Genomic DNA, 15710 nt, shown 5'->3' with positions numbered 1-15710 from the left:
TTCACCGCTTCCAAGTTACCCCTAACCAAGGTAATTTCTCAGTTTTTGACCAGACAAGGGATCTGAACAGTGGCAAAATGGAAGGCTATTTGGCTTGTGGACAGAAACTGAGCCTCTCACCTAAGCAAAGCCTGGAGCTGGTCATTAGGAATGCCGCTCTTCTCTTTCTCCCCACTTGGCCACACCCGGAAAAGGAACTGTCTGGCCAGGGAAGCTGTTGGAGAAACAAGGCAAAGATATCTCATTCATGGAAAATGAACTTCACTGTTGTTTTGCAGGCTTTTGGGGATGATTACTGACCAAAGGGATTATTCCTTTATATTTACTATGACGTTCCTGGGCTAACAGACAATTTGAAAAAAAGCTGTCATGAATTCCTGCTCTACTGGTTTTTCTACCAGAAATAAACCCATTTCTCTAAGACTCAACATGTCGCACCCTCTTACCCTGTCTTGACACAAACGTGAACCACACAGACACACAGAGAAAAGGAATGCTGCTGGGCAGTGGGAAGTCCATCTCAGCTCCTCCTTGGCAGGCCAACAAGCAGTGGCTGCTTCCTAGATTCATACCAAACCCTCCCTTTTTAAACAACAGGGAATAATAAAGGTTTGTTTTGCATGTTCTCCTTGCTTTCTGTCTGTGCTGCCAATTAAGTTGTATCAGTGAGATGCATTCCAAGAGCTATGTCAAAAGATAGTTAAAGAAAAAGATCAGGGGGACTTCCCTGGTGGTCCAGCGATTAAGAATCCGTCTTGCAATGCAGAGGACGCCGGTTCGATCCCTGGTCGGGGAACTAAGATCCCACATGCCACGGGGCAACTAAGCCTGCACACCACAACTAGAGAAAAGCCCTCGCGCCACAACTAGAGAGAAGCCCGTGCGCTGCAACGAAAGATCCTGCGTGCCACAACTAAGACCCGACGCAGCCAAAAATAAATAAATAAAAATTTTAAAAAAATAAAAGAAGGGGGCTTCCCTGGTGGCGCAGTGGTTGAGAGTCCGCCTGCCGATGCAGGGGACGCGGGTTCGTGCCCCGGTCCGGGAAGATCCCGCATGCCGCGGAGCAGGTGGGCCCGTGAGCCATGGCCGCTGAGCCTGCGCGTCCGGAGCCTGTGCTCCGCAACGGGAGAGGCCACAACAGTGAGAGGCCCGTGTGCCGCCAAAAAAAAAATAAATAAAAAAAAAATAAAAGAAGGAAAGAAAGAAAGAAAAAGATCAGGGATGGGGCCAAACCTTTCTTTACACTTAATTCTGATTTCTCCTCTCTCTCCCATTTTATTAACTTCACGGTTTATGTCTTTCAGTCAAATGTCTCAGATACTTAAGGGGGAAAAAAAAAAAAAGAAGGACACAAACAAAAGCCAAACAAAATCTAGCCAACTGAACTAACCACACTCAGTCCAGTCAATGTCAGCAGACATCAGACATAGCTCCTTCTGGAAAAATGTCCTTCTTGGTATAGCAAGAGAGCACATCCAGAGTTATGGACAGATTTGCTTATAAAATTTACAAGGTCCTAGGAAGCCCTAAGTTTACAAGTCTATTCATGAAAGAAAAAAGAGGATATGGCCCATCACCAATTTTTCCTTTGTTCTGAGTAGGAGCTGTAGATTTCTCCAAAATGACCATCAAAAGTCTGATGAGATAAAGAGCACACTGGAAACTGGGAATGCTGAGATGGAAATTCTGCAAGTAATGGAAGCTCTGGCTGTAAGGAGACAAGAAAAAAAATAAAAAACAACACCACAAGTATTACAGATATGTCTAAATCCATGAGTTATCCAAGTCCGCTTAAATGCTTGATGGTCTAATCAGAATCCTCCTCATTTGCAGGGGCTTTAGTAGAACCTTCTTTCAAGACCTTACAGAGACTATAACTTTGTATAAAGAAAGTTAGGGCATGGAGGCCAGAGCTCAGCGGATGGAATGATGGCCTTGAAGAGGTCATATATGCCAAGATACCCAAATGCTAGCATAGGCCATGCTGACTATATTATTCTCAGTGTAGAATAAATTACTTGCTCTTTAAGGCATTATGCAACACACTGAGAATAATGTTTAAGTTCTGGGTTCATAGGGACAAAGTGAAAGGAAATGATAAGGCAGAGGAAGCAGAGCTTCTAATAAATGTACCATAAATGGCTAGCTTTCAATGCTCTGAAGTAATGGCAGATGTGAGTCACAATTAATCCAAAACTGTAGGTGAAATAAAACTAGAGTCAACTCCTGATTGATTGGTGGAAAGGAATTCAAACAAATTTAAAAGTACTGTATTGAAAATGAAATAAGGCTCTATAGGCAGGAATGACAAGCATTGACTGTGGACCCAGTGATGGCCTAGGCTATCAGGGGAGGTAAGGGAAAGACCAAGGTGCTCTGGTTGAAGCTGGGGTAGAGGCTGGAAGCTGTGCCCCTTAGAGCTCCTTCTCACCTCCTGTGCCCTCGGCCTAGGCTCCTTTTCTTCCAAGATGAGGGAAATGGACAGGTAATCAGTGGTAACTAACTGCTACCTAATTACCCAACCCTACTAGGAGACAGAGTAGGTCCCTGGATAATCAAGAGCTGACTACAGATGGCCAGTGCTTTCATCAACATTACCTGAAAAGGCGAACTTTACAGGATGAAGGGTGCATAAGGATTTAGTTTGATTAATTCAACAGTTTCTAATGCTTCAGGATATATCTGAATACACACATGAGAAAGCTCACAAAAATGAGGAAAAGTCACTGAAAATACCAAGTTATCTCCAAGAAATCTTGCCAATCTTATTCCTAGGAGTTTCTTGGGACAACACTCAGGGATATGTGGTCTGACCCACCTAAGCAGCTCCTCCAAAGCTTGGTCAGGCTCTCCTGGCTTCAGTCGGTTAGCAAGGACCTCAAGGGCTGAGTATAGTAAATTAATATTTTCAGGTTGAAAAAATCCGTTCCTAAGGGAAAGTCAAGGAAAGGTAGCTTAGCTCAGTTTCAGGAAGATTACGTGGACAGCAGTTGAGGATCCTGGCCTCCAGTCTGTACCATCGATAAAACAGAAGAAAAAGGAGAACTGAAGTACTGAAAGTACTCAAGTGCTAAATTCAGTCACTGCTGTATCAGACTAGAAGCTGAAGCGTATCTGAAAACGTCTTTCCTTAAGGACCTAACAGTCCTCCTAGGATTATTTTCAAGGCAAACAAAGCTCTCCTTCATTCTTTACATTTTAGAGATAACTATCAGTCTTCTCTAAAAAAACAGGAATAACTTTGTGAAATTGCTTAAATCCATGTCTAATCCATAGTAGATGTTCAGCAAAGAACTTATTCCTTCTTCTGTATTAAGTCAAGTCTTGACAATTCTATCTTCAGATTATCTTTCCTATTGTCCCTTCCTTTCCAAGCCAAGGCCATCACTCTAGGCCAGGCCCTTATCATCATCCCATGCACAGATCACGTCAACTTTTTTTTTTTTTTTTTTTTTTGGTGGTACGCGGGCCTCCCACCGCCGCGGCCCCTCCCGTCGCGGAGCACAGGCTCCGGACGCGCAGGCCCAGTGGCCACGGCTCACGGGCCCAGCTGCTCCGCGGCACACGGGATCCTCCCGGACCGGGGCACGAACCCGCGCCCCCTGCATCGGCAGGCGGACCCCCAACCACTGCGCCACCAGGGAAGCCCATGTCAACATCTTTTGACTGGTCTTTTTGATTGCCTTTCCAATCCCTTTGTCCTGCATGCTGCTGCCAAAAGGATTTTCGTAAAACACTGCTTTCACTATATCATGGCTGTGATCATAAAACTCCAAAATTGCTTCCCTGGACAACATTCAAATTCTTCTGCCTGACCTTCAAGGCCCAGCACAATCTGACCCCCTCGATCTTTCACTCCTCTAGAAACATTTCCACATCACCAGTGGTAGCCTCTTTTCCTTTCCACAAATGAATTCTGAGGGCCTCTTATGGGCTGCAGGTTTTTCAGGGGGGGAGGTGGGGGGTGGGGATGGCTTTATTAAAGTATAATTGACATACAATAAAATGCATGTATTTAAAATGCTGAATTTGATCAGCTGACTTATATATAAACCCATGAAACCACCATGGCACTGAAAATAATAAACATATCTATTACCCCCAAAAGTTTCCTCGTATTCCTTTGTAATCCATCCCTCCTTCCATCCTCCCGCCCAATGCGAGGCAACCACTGAACTGTTTTCTGTCACTAAAAAATTATATGCTTCTTCTAGAATTTTATATAAATAGAATCAAATACTACATACTCTTACGGTCTTGGTTTTTCTTCACTATAATTCTTTTTTCATCCATGTTGTTGCAATGTAGTATTCTACCACATCAACATACCACAATTTGTTTATCTGTTAACTATTCGATGGACATTTTAATTGTTTCCAATTTGGGGCTATTACAAATAAAGCTGTAATAAACATTCATTCACAAGCCTTTGTGTAGACACATTTCTCTCGGATAAATACTAGGAATGAAATGGCTGGGTTGTATGGTAGGTGTATATCTAACTTTTTAAGGAACTGCCAAACAGTTTTCAAAAGTGGGTGCACCATTGTACAGCTGCACCAGCAGCATGTGAGAGCTCCAGTTACTCTACATCCTTGCCAATGCTTGGCGAGGTAAACCTTTTTAATTTAGCCATTCTGTGATTTTTACTTGCATTTCCTTAACAACTAATACTGCTGAATATCTTCGCATGTGTTTATTTGCCATCCGTTTATCTCCTTGTTTCAGCATCTGTTCAAATCCTTTGTCAGGCACTGTTTTTAAGTACTGAGGATATGACAATGGCTGGTCTCTGCCTTCATGGAGCTCACAGTCCAGCAGGGAAGACAGATCAACAAGTAATTATAATAAAATGTGATCAGTTTTATCGTAAGAGTATTAGCAAAGAAGTGGGGGATAAGAGAGGCAGAAAGGAGACTTACCTGGCCTAGGGGGTCAAGGAAGATGCCCCTGAGGAAGTACAGTTTAAATCCAGATCTCAGGGATGATTTAGAAAAGACTGGGGATCAAGGAGGGTGAGGATCCTGGTAGAAGGATGGGTATGTGTGGAGCCTTCCAGGTAAAAGCTATACAGGGTGCTGAAATTAATTCAGTACAGCTGGAGGGCAGAGTGCAAGACAGTGAGTAGAATAGCAGGAGTCAGATAATAAAAGGCCTTAGAAGCTGGGTAAAAGAGTTTGAACTCAAGAGAAATCTAACGGCAATCAGAAGCCAAAGTTGCGCTAGGATAAGATCGGGTTTGTGTTGGGAAGATCGCTTTAACTGCTGCGTGAAGAAGGGACCGAAAGAGGACAGCTGGAGGCAGACAGACCAACTGTGAAACTAATCCAGTCCTGGTGACAGACGACAGAAGTCTGGAAGCAGTGGAGGAGGAGAGAACAGGTGGTCATTTAGGTGTTATCTAGAAGACAAACTCAGCAGGATTCTGTGATCAGATGTGGGAGAGAGAAAGGGTAGACAGTAGAGGAAGGAACAAAGAATAACTCCTGGTTTCTGGCTCAACAACTGGTGGCGCCATCTATCTGGCCAGGGAAAGCCGAAGGAGATGTGGGAAGGAAGAAACACTTGTTTTGGATGTGATGAGTCTGAGGTGTCAATGACATATCTATAACGGGGTGCTGAGTAGGCAGTTGGAGATAAATGCCTGCAGCTCAGAAGTTAAATTTTAGCACGAATTTAAGCTTGGGTGAGACTGCCCAGGAAACCTGTATAATGAGAACAGAGAGGCCAGGACCCAGCCCTGAGGAACAAAACCATTTAAAGGACACACCTCCCTCGTTTCTACTTTTGTCCATGCCATGCTTTCCAGTTTCTTCCTTTACCTCCCAAAAAGCCATCTACCCTCCAAGGGCCCCGTGAAGTCCCATGATTTCATGAAGGCACCCCTAAACACCCCAGCTTACACAGCCTTCAGCTCTTTACCTCATAATCTGGAATTTATCTATAACTTGTTTAATAACAACTTCTTAACTGACAGTCTCTCTGGTGCTATTAGGGAAAGGTTGCCACAGCAAACTCACTAAGAATCAGACGGCCAGATTTGTTACAGGTTAGCCAAAAGCAAGTCATCTGATTTTCAGATGAGTTAATAATAGTGACTCCGTAAGACACAGAGCGTGCAAGACCAAATGAAATGATGCAGACAAAACCACTACAGAAAGAATAAGCATCATATTTACATAAAATTTTGGAGCCCTTTCCTTCTTTTCTATACCTCAGTGCCTTGGTGACTGTCAAGCAGAAGCAAGGACATACTTGATTATCTCTACCTACTGTACTTGCCACATACTCACCAAGCAAAAAGTCCATGTAAAATCTGCAGTAGCCTCTGATAGCAGGAAGACATTATGTCGTACTCCTGACCTTTAATTCCTGGTCCATCAACTACATCATGATTCTTAGCAGTTAAGCACTACAAGGGAAAAATGCTTTTAAGACTGTTGCTTCAGCAATTGCCCTCATTCTCCTTCAATATTTCTCAGCCAAAAATGAAATCTCTTGTTCATTAAGCGATTTCTAAGTCTCTATAATGATAAGATAGGCTTCTGACCTGAAAATAGTTGTGAATGTTCTCCAGATGGTTACACATGGGGCTCAGCAGTTGAACAACACTATGAGCGATTTCTGAGGCAGATCTCTGGTGGAGATGTGAGAATCCAATATTCCGGTTTCCTTTGCTCTATAATAAATTCAGAGTTACGAGGGAAGGAACTGTTGGATAGCTTCTCTGAAACTAAGAGTTTATTATAGAGATTAATCAAACCTTGCGCTACCGGGTAGAATGGACAGAAGAAATTAGGGATATATTTTGACAGAGGGAACTCACTCAATCTTCAAATAACCAAGAGATTGGCTTTTAGAGAGTACAGACAGTGTTTGAGAAGTATAGACCCAAAATTACTAATGAGATAAAACTCACACGAAAATAGAAATCATTTAGGCTGATAAGAATGTACAGCAAATACTAAGTATAAGAAGAAAGGATCAAGTAACTAGATATACTAATTTTAAATGTTTACACCTAAAACTTACACATTTTGTCGTTTGTGTCATCGCACTGCTTCCCCAGAGGCTACATGCATTGGTCCATTACATACACACTCGAGATTCTGGACTTCTCTAGACAGCTGACTACTATGCTGAGGCTTGGGCAAGGGCTTAGTTCGGGAGGGTGTTAAAACCAAAACCCAAGCAAAGAACAGGATTCAGGAATGCTCAGAGCATTTAGAAATACATTTTCTGTTTTGGGTGGCTTTTCTGTTTTCTCTGTTTCAGAGTTCCTTTCTAAAGCAAAATGAACGTGGGCTGGCAATGGGGCTACCACCATGCTACCCAAAAACAATACCAGAGAAAGTGACAACTTACTTACTACTAAGACCTCCTTGTTTCCAAATCCAGAGGCCAGGGCCTGTGCTCCTGCCTGTACTAACCTTGAGGAAGGGGACTCTCCTGGTCACAGAAGGTGTTAGCATGTTCTCCAGCTTCTCGGCAAGATCTTCCAGCAAGAAAAGCAGCTCAGGGGGCTGAAGCTGCACAACTTCTGTAGCCTATCACGAAGAGGAAGGAAAGAGTAATTCCCAGCATGTCCTAGCCATCTTTCTGGGGGACACATTTCATGTTTACTCTTTACAATGGGTGAAGAATCTGACCATTACCAAAAAAGGAGGAAATTCTGCCCCACCTCATATAAATGGCTGTAGTACTCTGTCAACAAATCAAAAAGTCATGCACTTCTTAAGTAAAACAAAATTTAAAATTATTAAATGGGAATGAGGCAGTATAGTTTTAGAAGACACACTTTTGCTCTAGAAATAAATGCCTCTGGTGTATCCTTCCACCTATGGACCCGTGATGCATTTCCTAAGTAACTTGGGATAAAAAAAATGACTAATTAAAGGGAATTTTGCTTTTCTCTGTTCATTAAGTAATTCTTTCATATTTTCTTCCACCTAATGTTTTGCTACTATTAATTCTGGGCAGGATCCTTATAACCATATTACACTACCATAAGTAGAAGGGTCAAGCAGTCTCACTTCAAACTTTTCACTCAACATACAGCTATGGAGAATCTCCAAGTACAGGCTGACGCAGAAAGACTGAAAAAAAAAAAAAAAACACTCCATTTTGAAGGAGCTTACATTCTTGAAAAATCTATGGTAAAAATCCATGCATTTTCTCAAAAAAATTTTTTTAACCTGGAAAAACTCTACTCTCTGGTGAAATCCCATACCAAAAGGTACCTTCTCTGTGTAAATGTCTTCTACTTCCAACTTCATTATAAATACCATTCTCTCCTCAGTTTCACTGGTACTTGGTTCAGACCATCAATACACAATGTACTGCTAGTTGTCTCCTTCCTTTATTAGATTATAAGCTAGCTGAAGGCAAGCATCATGCTTACGTAATACTGAATTGCCAATATCTAGATTTGCATCAAAAACAAAAAAGGCCTCAACAAACACTCATGGACACTGAACAAATGTCACAAAAAAGTGAAAAGAGCATTGTGTAACTATAAATCACAACAGTGTTGCTCCACAAAAGTAATCTAAATAGGTTATTATTAGTAACGTAGTGTAAGGATCACATCATTAGCATGATCTTTTGTAATACCTAATGCACTATAAAAAAAACTTAGACTTATAAACATCAAGATGATGAGGATGATTATTCATCCACACTTGCACATATAAAGGCTTTGGAGGCCAGAGTCCAACTTCTCCCAGGGTCATGGTTTTCTTTTGGAAAAAGGAATAGAGCTGAGGAACTTTCTGAAATAAGATTAAGTTCTGGGATCTCAGCTCTGTCACTTACTTCAGTGTGCATTTCAGTATCTAGGATGAACTTGGTCACGAGCCCACAATGCAGAATAGAGAAGACCTCAAGGTCCAGTTCTCGGAAAAAAGCGTGGTAATTCTGTAATGATACTGATGTCTTTTCTTCTTTCCCTCTGAACTCCTGGGAGGAAAGTACCAGAAACCAATAGAATAAGGCTTCTATATTAATCTAACTTTAAATGAAGATTTCAAAATGCAATTGTGCATTTATTTTATGTAAAAAGTTACAGTTCATCACATCCTTTTACCAACTTCCTTTTACCAAAGTCCCTAAATATTCCTGAAACAGATCACGTATTGTAATATTGGGATATAGGTCACACATCGATACTCAGTTGGTTTCCACTTAGGGATGAATATAGACAAATCAAGGCACTATGGTGTGGTACAGAAAACTATGAGCTTAGGGGCCAGAAAGATTTGGCTTCAAATCCTTGCTCAAGCACTTATTAACTGTGTAACTTTACACAAGTCACCTATCCTCTCTGGATCTTAGTTTCCTCGTCTATTAAATGTAAATATCAATACTAAGCTTGAGTTTTTAGGAAGATTAGAGGAGTTACACATAAATTCTCAATAAACAGTACCTAAAAAACAGAAATAATTGGGATCCATGTGGTTTAGGCAATTTCACAAACCTACCCTGTGGGTGGTACAATTACAGGAAAAGGACCTACTGTTTATTAAGTATCTGTATTAAGAAACTGTACTAATGGGCTTCCCTTGTGGCGCAGTGGTTGAGAGTCTGCCTGCCGATGCAGGGAAAATGGGTTCGTGCCCTGGTCCGGGAAGATCCCACATGCCGCAAAGCGGCTACGCCCATGAGCCATGGCCGCTGAGCCTGAGCGTCCAGAGCCTGTGCGTCCAGAGCCTGTGCTCCGCAACAGGAGAGGCCACAACAGTGAAAGGCCCGCGTACCGCAAAAAAAAAAAAGAAACTGTACTAAGCATTTCATGTTATCTAAATTCATTGAGAAAGAGATAATCTGGGATCCGAAGAGGAAAGAGGCTAAAAGAAGTATATCTTGTACTACATACAAAGAATTTGCTAATTGCTACAAGTGAGAATTCAAAGTACTCCTGGGATGCAAAAAAGGGAGTAATATAATCAAGAAAATAATTAGAAAAACAGTGTGTGGTAGTGATAAATGTTTGGAGTCTAACCCAAACTCTGCTACTGAGAGGGTCACTCCAAGGCCTAGGAGAGTTTGTTCGCCTCTCTTTTCCCTAATCCTTCTCTCTGTAAAATGCATAGGATAATGCTGGCCCTTTGTTAATCTCACCGGGCTGTCACACACCTTCATAGATACCAGTCATTCCAATACCTTTTCCAGCTGGCTCCTATCAGATGGTGCAGGGTCGCATTCTGAATTATCCTCCTTTGAAAGTGGGTCAGGGGAGGATGTTTTGTTGCCATCTGCTTTTCGCTTCCTTCCTCCTTGTATTTCAAGAAAAGAAAAGTGACTCAAATAATCAATAATCATGTTTACTAAATATCACTGCCTTCAAGAAACAACCTGCTGAAGACTACCTAGAGACAGGAGGTAATTTTATAACCCTAAATTATAGTTCATTGATAACCATGCCAAAGAAGGGTTCAATTATATAATCTCTCCAATTACTGATGCCTTGATGCGCATAACCTCTAAGTAAATTCAGCATGGCACATAGGGAGACACAGAACAAGAAGAAAAGAGCATACTCACCTAAATTTCCTTGTATTCTGATTTTTGCTGAAACAGCAGTACTGGTATGAGGTGTTACTTCTGAAGTTTCCAAGTCAAAGTTTGCAAGGGGAGGAACATAGTCTGGAGTGACTGAAACAAACAGCAGGAAGCTCAATGAATACCAACCATATACCACTATTAGACTCGAATTCTAATCACCCGATTAGCTAAAAACTAGTTTCCAGAACTGCCAAGCATGGCTGACTGCCTGTAAGATGCATTCAGGTCATCTGACGTTAATCATTTTGGCATAGTAAAATAGCCAAAGATAACTTACAGGAATATCATATTAATTGATTATGATCAATCAACATAAAACCATTATACCAATATAAAACATCCAAGCAGATAAGAACTAAAAATAAATTAACTTACATTTAAAATCTAAAGATATTAGCAATATCTGGTCACATAGCAGTTTGTTTTACACACAATTATTTAGATGAGAGCCTGAGGGAGGCTCCATGTTTTCCCCAGAGAATCAAGCTAGCACTTTATTTTTATTTATTTATTAATTATTTTTGGCTGCGCCGAGTCTTAGCTGCAGCACACTGGATCTTCGCTGCAGCAAGCGGACCTCCTAGTTGTGTCATGTGGGCTTCTTAGTTGCAGTATGCATGTAGGATCTAGTTCCCCGACCAGGGGTCAAATCTGGGCCCCCTGCATTGGGAGCAGGGAGTCTTACCCACTGGACCACCAGGGAAGTCCCAAAGCTAGCACTCTAAAATGACAAGTTTTCTTAATGGCCAGAAGGTATTAAGAGGCCTCTCAGCTGTATTCCTGGTTCATAATGATGTTCAAGAAGGCAAAGGGCACTGGAAGTTTGACATCCAAAGAAGCAATGTAATGTACAAAAAGCCCAACCAATGTTTTATATCTTGTATTAAACACCAAGGTTTCCTGGAGATAACAATGGGAGGAAAATGGATGTATTCTTTTTTTTTTTTAATTTTCTTTCTTTCTTTCTTTACTTTTGGCTGTGTCGGGTCTTTGTTGCTGCACGCGGGCTTTCTCTAGTTGCGGTGAGCGGGGGCTACTTTTCGTTGCGGTGCATGGGCTTCTCATTGTGGTGGCTTCTCTTGTTGCGGAGCATGGGCTCTAGGCATGGGCTTCAGTAGGTGTGGCATGCAGGCTCAGCAGTTGTGGCTCGCGGGCTCTAGAGCACAGGCTCAGTAGTTGTGGCACACGGGCTTAGCTGTTCCGCGGCATGTGGGATCTTCCCGGACCAGGGCTCGAACCCGTGTCCCCTGCGTTGGCAGGCGGATTCTTAACCACTGCACCACCAGGGAAGTCTGATGTACTCATTTTTTAAAATTTTTGTTGAGCAACCATTTTCTTGTCCCACGAGTCGGGGGCAGCTATCGTTGAGTCTGGCTTAAAAGCTAACTCTGCTATCTCCTCACCACTGCCCAGCAGGGCTGCAATACAGGACCCTTCCCTCACCTGCCAAGTGCTTTTCCAGGAGTTGCTGCAGCTCTACAATGTGCTTTAACCGGGTGAGCACCTTCACTTTCATCTCGGGTAATGTTTGCCGACAGAAGGCATTTACAACCTGTGGAAGTAAAAATTATATTCTCACACTGTGAACTATTCAGATTTTAACCTTGTTTGCGTTATTCAGCGAGAGCTAAAAGAGTTGTTTGGTGACAGCATCTGTGAGTCTAGTGAGAAATGTCAAAGTGTTCTCAGCAAGGGGCTGTAAAGAAAAAGCTCTGGGCCAATAGAGGAGATCTAACTTCTAATCCTGGTTCTACTTATTTCTAGTTAAGTAATAAGGTGGAACAACACAATAGCTAGAAAGTATACACTTCGGTGAAACAGATCCTAGTCTGCTACTTACTAGTTGTGTGACCTTGGCCAAGTCTTTAACCTTTCTGAGCTTTTATTTCTTCAGCTATAAAACTGGAATGCAGTCATATGGATTAAGTGTGAATAAAGAAACTAGCCCAGCATTTGGCACATGTGTTTGATAAATTTTAATGACTTTGAACTCTCTGTACCTGCAATTCCATATGTGTAAAACGAGGATAATAATATCCATCCCGCCTACATCATAATATAGTTGTCAGGATAAGAAGAGATATTTCAAGTGAATAAACATTCTCAGAAATAATATGCATGAGAAAGGAAGTGTGATATAGATGTAAGATGTTACCATCATTTTCTGCATTTCATTTTCATTATATTTCATTATGATTGTGCATTTCATTAAGCACAAACATACTGTAAAGGAAAGTGAAAACTATCATTCACTTGATCTCACTAAATCGAAACATTAAGTGCATAGTGATGTAAGGAGGAACAGTATTTTCACAGTGGTGAAGGTGAAGTTATTCCAGGCAGAAGTAGATTACCATGAAAAGGCTTGGAGGTAGTAAAGCATGGGCAACAGTAAGTGAATTCTAAGTATGTTGATTTCGCTGCATCAGGAGGCGCATATGATTAGGGAAGGGTAGGATACAACCTCTGCAGAAACACACACGGGTTAGTGGTTGGTGAAGAATTTTTAAGGAGCCTCGTGGAACCAAGGAAACTGTTTCCTTTCAAGAGAAACTACAGACAGTAAGTGAATTGTCCTAGTAACTCTGCTCACCTCTCGGAACCAGTTGAGAGTAAGAAATATAAGTGAACATATGAATGAACGCTCTTTAACAGACATGGACTCCAGTCTCTCTCCAGGCTCCAGGTCAGTGAGGAATATAGGACAGTCTGAAAGAGAAGGACAAACATTTCTAATCCCCTTTAGTTCAAGTCAACAGAACATGGATGCTGCCCCTAGAGCTAGCTCTCCTTCTACTTACTTTCCCCTTTAACTAGTATTTGAAGGTCAAGCTTTGATTAGTCTCAAAAATACTTCCATATCATGCAGCAGTCAATAAATATAATCTAAAAGTCCCTGTGAAGTTAAAAAATTCCTTCCCCCACACACATGTACCAGTCTGCCCCTTCCCTAAGTTTACCAAAGAAAGGTTACAAAGAAGAAAGGATCTGATAACTTCATCCTATACCTAATAAACCATCAATCTCCTCCAAGTTTCCATTATGTTGTCTGTCCACACAAAGTCTCAGTAACCTGAAGTAGGGAGCCAGGCACAACGGAGAAACCAATCTGGGAAGGAAAAATCCATTTTTAGACCACGGTTTATAGACACATTAGTCCATGTTTATAGGGAGCCCAACCTTATAATTAAGGAGGTTTGCCCAAAATAAATGTCTACTTTTAAGAACATATAACAAGGAATGTAATGGATGCTCACCAAATAAATAATGAACTGAATTGGAGGAAGACAGAGGTAAGTAGACTGAATGCCCATGTGTTAGGAGGAAGTGGAGATAAGACGGAAGGAGGGTGTTAAGAGTGGCAGAGATAGACAAACACGTTCATGGGTGGGAAAAAGGAACAGAAACAAAAGCAGCCTCACAGAATATCTGTTGGCTGTCATGACTCAATGCAAATCCCAAACCCAGGGTCTGGGAGAAAACAAGGAGTCTGCCCCATTCTTAGGAGCCCATCCATATACCACCTGTCTTGGGAGAAATCCTTTTCAATCAAGTTCTCAAGAGACTGCATGAACTGCGGCATTCCCCGTGAACATTCAAAATACCAACAGAGGTTTTAGAGAAGAAAAAGTGTACTGACTTTTGGTCTGATTCCTGCGAAGTCAGTCTACCCCCATCTTTCACAAAGTCCCGAGAGAACAACAGTGGCAGGAGGTTGATGGCAATCCCATCACAACTATCATAGTCTTCTAGTCCGTAGAGAGCTTTCACAGGAAATGGATAGTCACTGTGGAGAGAACCCAGAATCTGATACCGCAATTCAAGGGTATGGCAAGTCTATGGGAGAAACCACTAGAACAAACTAATCTCCTCTGTTATGAGGAGAAGTGAGAAAGAGGAGAAAGAACAAGTGGGGAATCTTTTAGCAATCCTGGAGCTGGGGGTGCCGGGGTACTGGGGTTGGGAGGAGGGAAGTTGTGGGAGTGGGCTAGACTTGGCTGAGGTCAAGACATTCTGAGGTTTGCACCAGCAATTGACATAACTGACATAATTTCTTGACCAGTACAACCATGTCAGTGGGTAAACGGTACTTACCCTTCTGGAACAACACAGATGTCCACCACAAAGGCATCCTGGAAATCATTAAAGATGGTCTGCCCAGCCCATTCCTTTAGGAAACAAACAAAAAAGGCTGGGTAGACCAGGGTATATGTGCTATAAAGCCCTAAATAAACTATTAACCTTTCTAAAGCTTCAGTTTCCTCATTTCTGAAAAGAAAATAACAATAATACATACCTCATCATTCTGATGTGGAATAGACATAATACATGAAAAATGCTTAACACAGTGCTTGGCACAGAATAGATGGTGGCTTTCAACAACATCATTAACCACATGTTCATCATCCTCATCCCTTATTTTTATTATATGAAGGAGGCCTCAGAGGAGAGGCCTGGGGCCGAGTGAGTCAGAACAGCCTTCCCAATTAGAATATGGGAGAGCTCACAGGAAGATCTTTTTATTTTTGCAGCACAACAGAGGGAAGGGTTTGAAGAATGTGTAGTAAAGCAGCCCTCATGCTTCACTGCTTTAAGAAAAGATACTTGGACATACCAGCACTTGTGGAGCCAGCTTTCTGCCTTGGATCAGGTTGGCAAATTCATCATAATAAAGTGCAGAGGCCTGAGGAGACTGCTCACTGCAGGAATGAACCAACTGTAGCAAGGAGGTTACCTGGAGCAGTCGAAGAGAAAGAACGGTCCAGCCCTTGGGATGCCAGTGCTTCCTAATTAAACACCATTCACCCCATTCAGTAGTAAGTTTTTCCCTTTCCGATTTCACTGGCAAAGCTCTTATCACCACCTCTCACCTGAGGTTTTTCCTAAGCCTCCTGACCAATCCATCTCTTTTGAATCTCATCTCTTTTCCAATCCATCATACACATGAAACTGATTAATTTCTCTAAAGCGAAGCTTGGATTATGCCATTTCTATGCTAAGAAACCCTTACGGACTACCTCTGTGGAAAAATTAAATCAAAATGTCTTGATTCACATTCAGAGCTCTCTGTTTTCTATCTCCAAACTAGCTTTAGCTCCAACTCTCCAATTACACACTTACTTGTCCCTATGCTCCAGTCAATC

General features: G+C 41.9%; 1 protein-coding gene across 13 annotated transcripts in view; it reads right to left on the bottom strand.

Annotated features, from left to right (window-relative positions):
* FANCD2 (FA complementation group D2) overlaps positions 1 to 15710 on the bottom strand; it is a 56704-nt gene that overhangs the window by 9680 nt on the left and 31314 nt on the right. For 12 of the 13 annotated variants that reach the window (XM_033865417.2, XM_019944630.2, XM_019944631.2 and 9 more), the window contains 15 exons: positions 15182 to 15301; positions 14662 to 14735; positions 14207 to 14353; positions 13575 to 13675; positions 13160 to 13275; positions 12010 to 12118; positions 10546 to 10656; positions 10165 to 10277; positions 8818 to 8961; positions 7434 to 7550; positions 6554 to 6682; positions 6297 to 6415; positions 2822 to 2932; positions 1581 to 1711; positions 121 to 214 (listed from right to left, as the gene is read on the bottom strand). In XM_033865417.2, the coding sequence (XP_033721308.1) occupies positions 121 to 214; positions 1581 to 1711; positions 2822 to 2932; positions 6297 to 6415; positions 6554 to 6682; positions 7434 to 7550; positions 8818 to 8961; positions 10165 to 10277; positions 10546 to 10656; positions 12010 to 12118; positions 13160 to 13275; positions 13575 to 13675; positions 14207 to 14353; positions 14662 to 14735; positions 15182 to 15301 (1736 nt within the window). The remainder of the gene's footprint in view (positions 1 to 120; positions 215 to 1580; positions 1712 to 2821; positions 2933 to 6296; positions 6416 to 6553; positions 6683 to 7433; positions 7551 to 8817; positions 8962 to 10164; positions 10278 to 10545; positions 10657 to 12009; positions 12119 to 13159; positions 13276 to 13574; positions 13676 to 14206; positions 14354 to 14661; positions 14736 to 15181; positions 15302 to 15710) is intronic. The other variant, XM_019944635.3, reaches the window with a different exon arrangement.

Source organism: Tursiops truncatus, chromosome 10 (assembly GCF_011762595.2).
Source record: "Tursiops truncatus isolate mTurTru1 chromosome 10, mTurTru1.mat.Y, whole genome shotgun sequence".
NCBI lineage: Eukaryota > Metazoa > Chordata > Mammalia > Artiodactyla > Delphinidae > Tursiops > Tursiops truncatus.
Note: the sequence above shows the minus strand (reverse complement) of the source record. Positions and strands in the feature narration are given on the sequence as shown.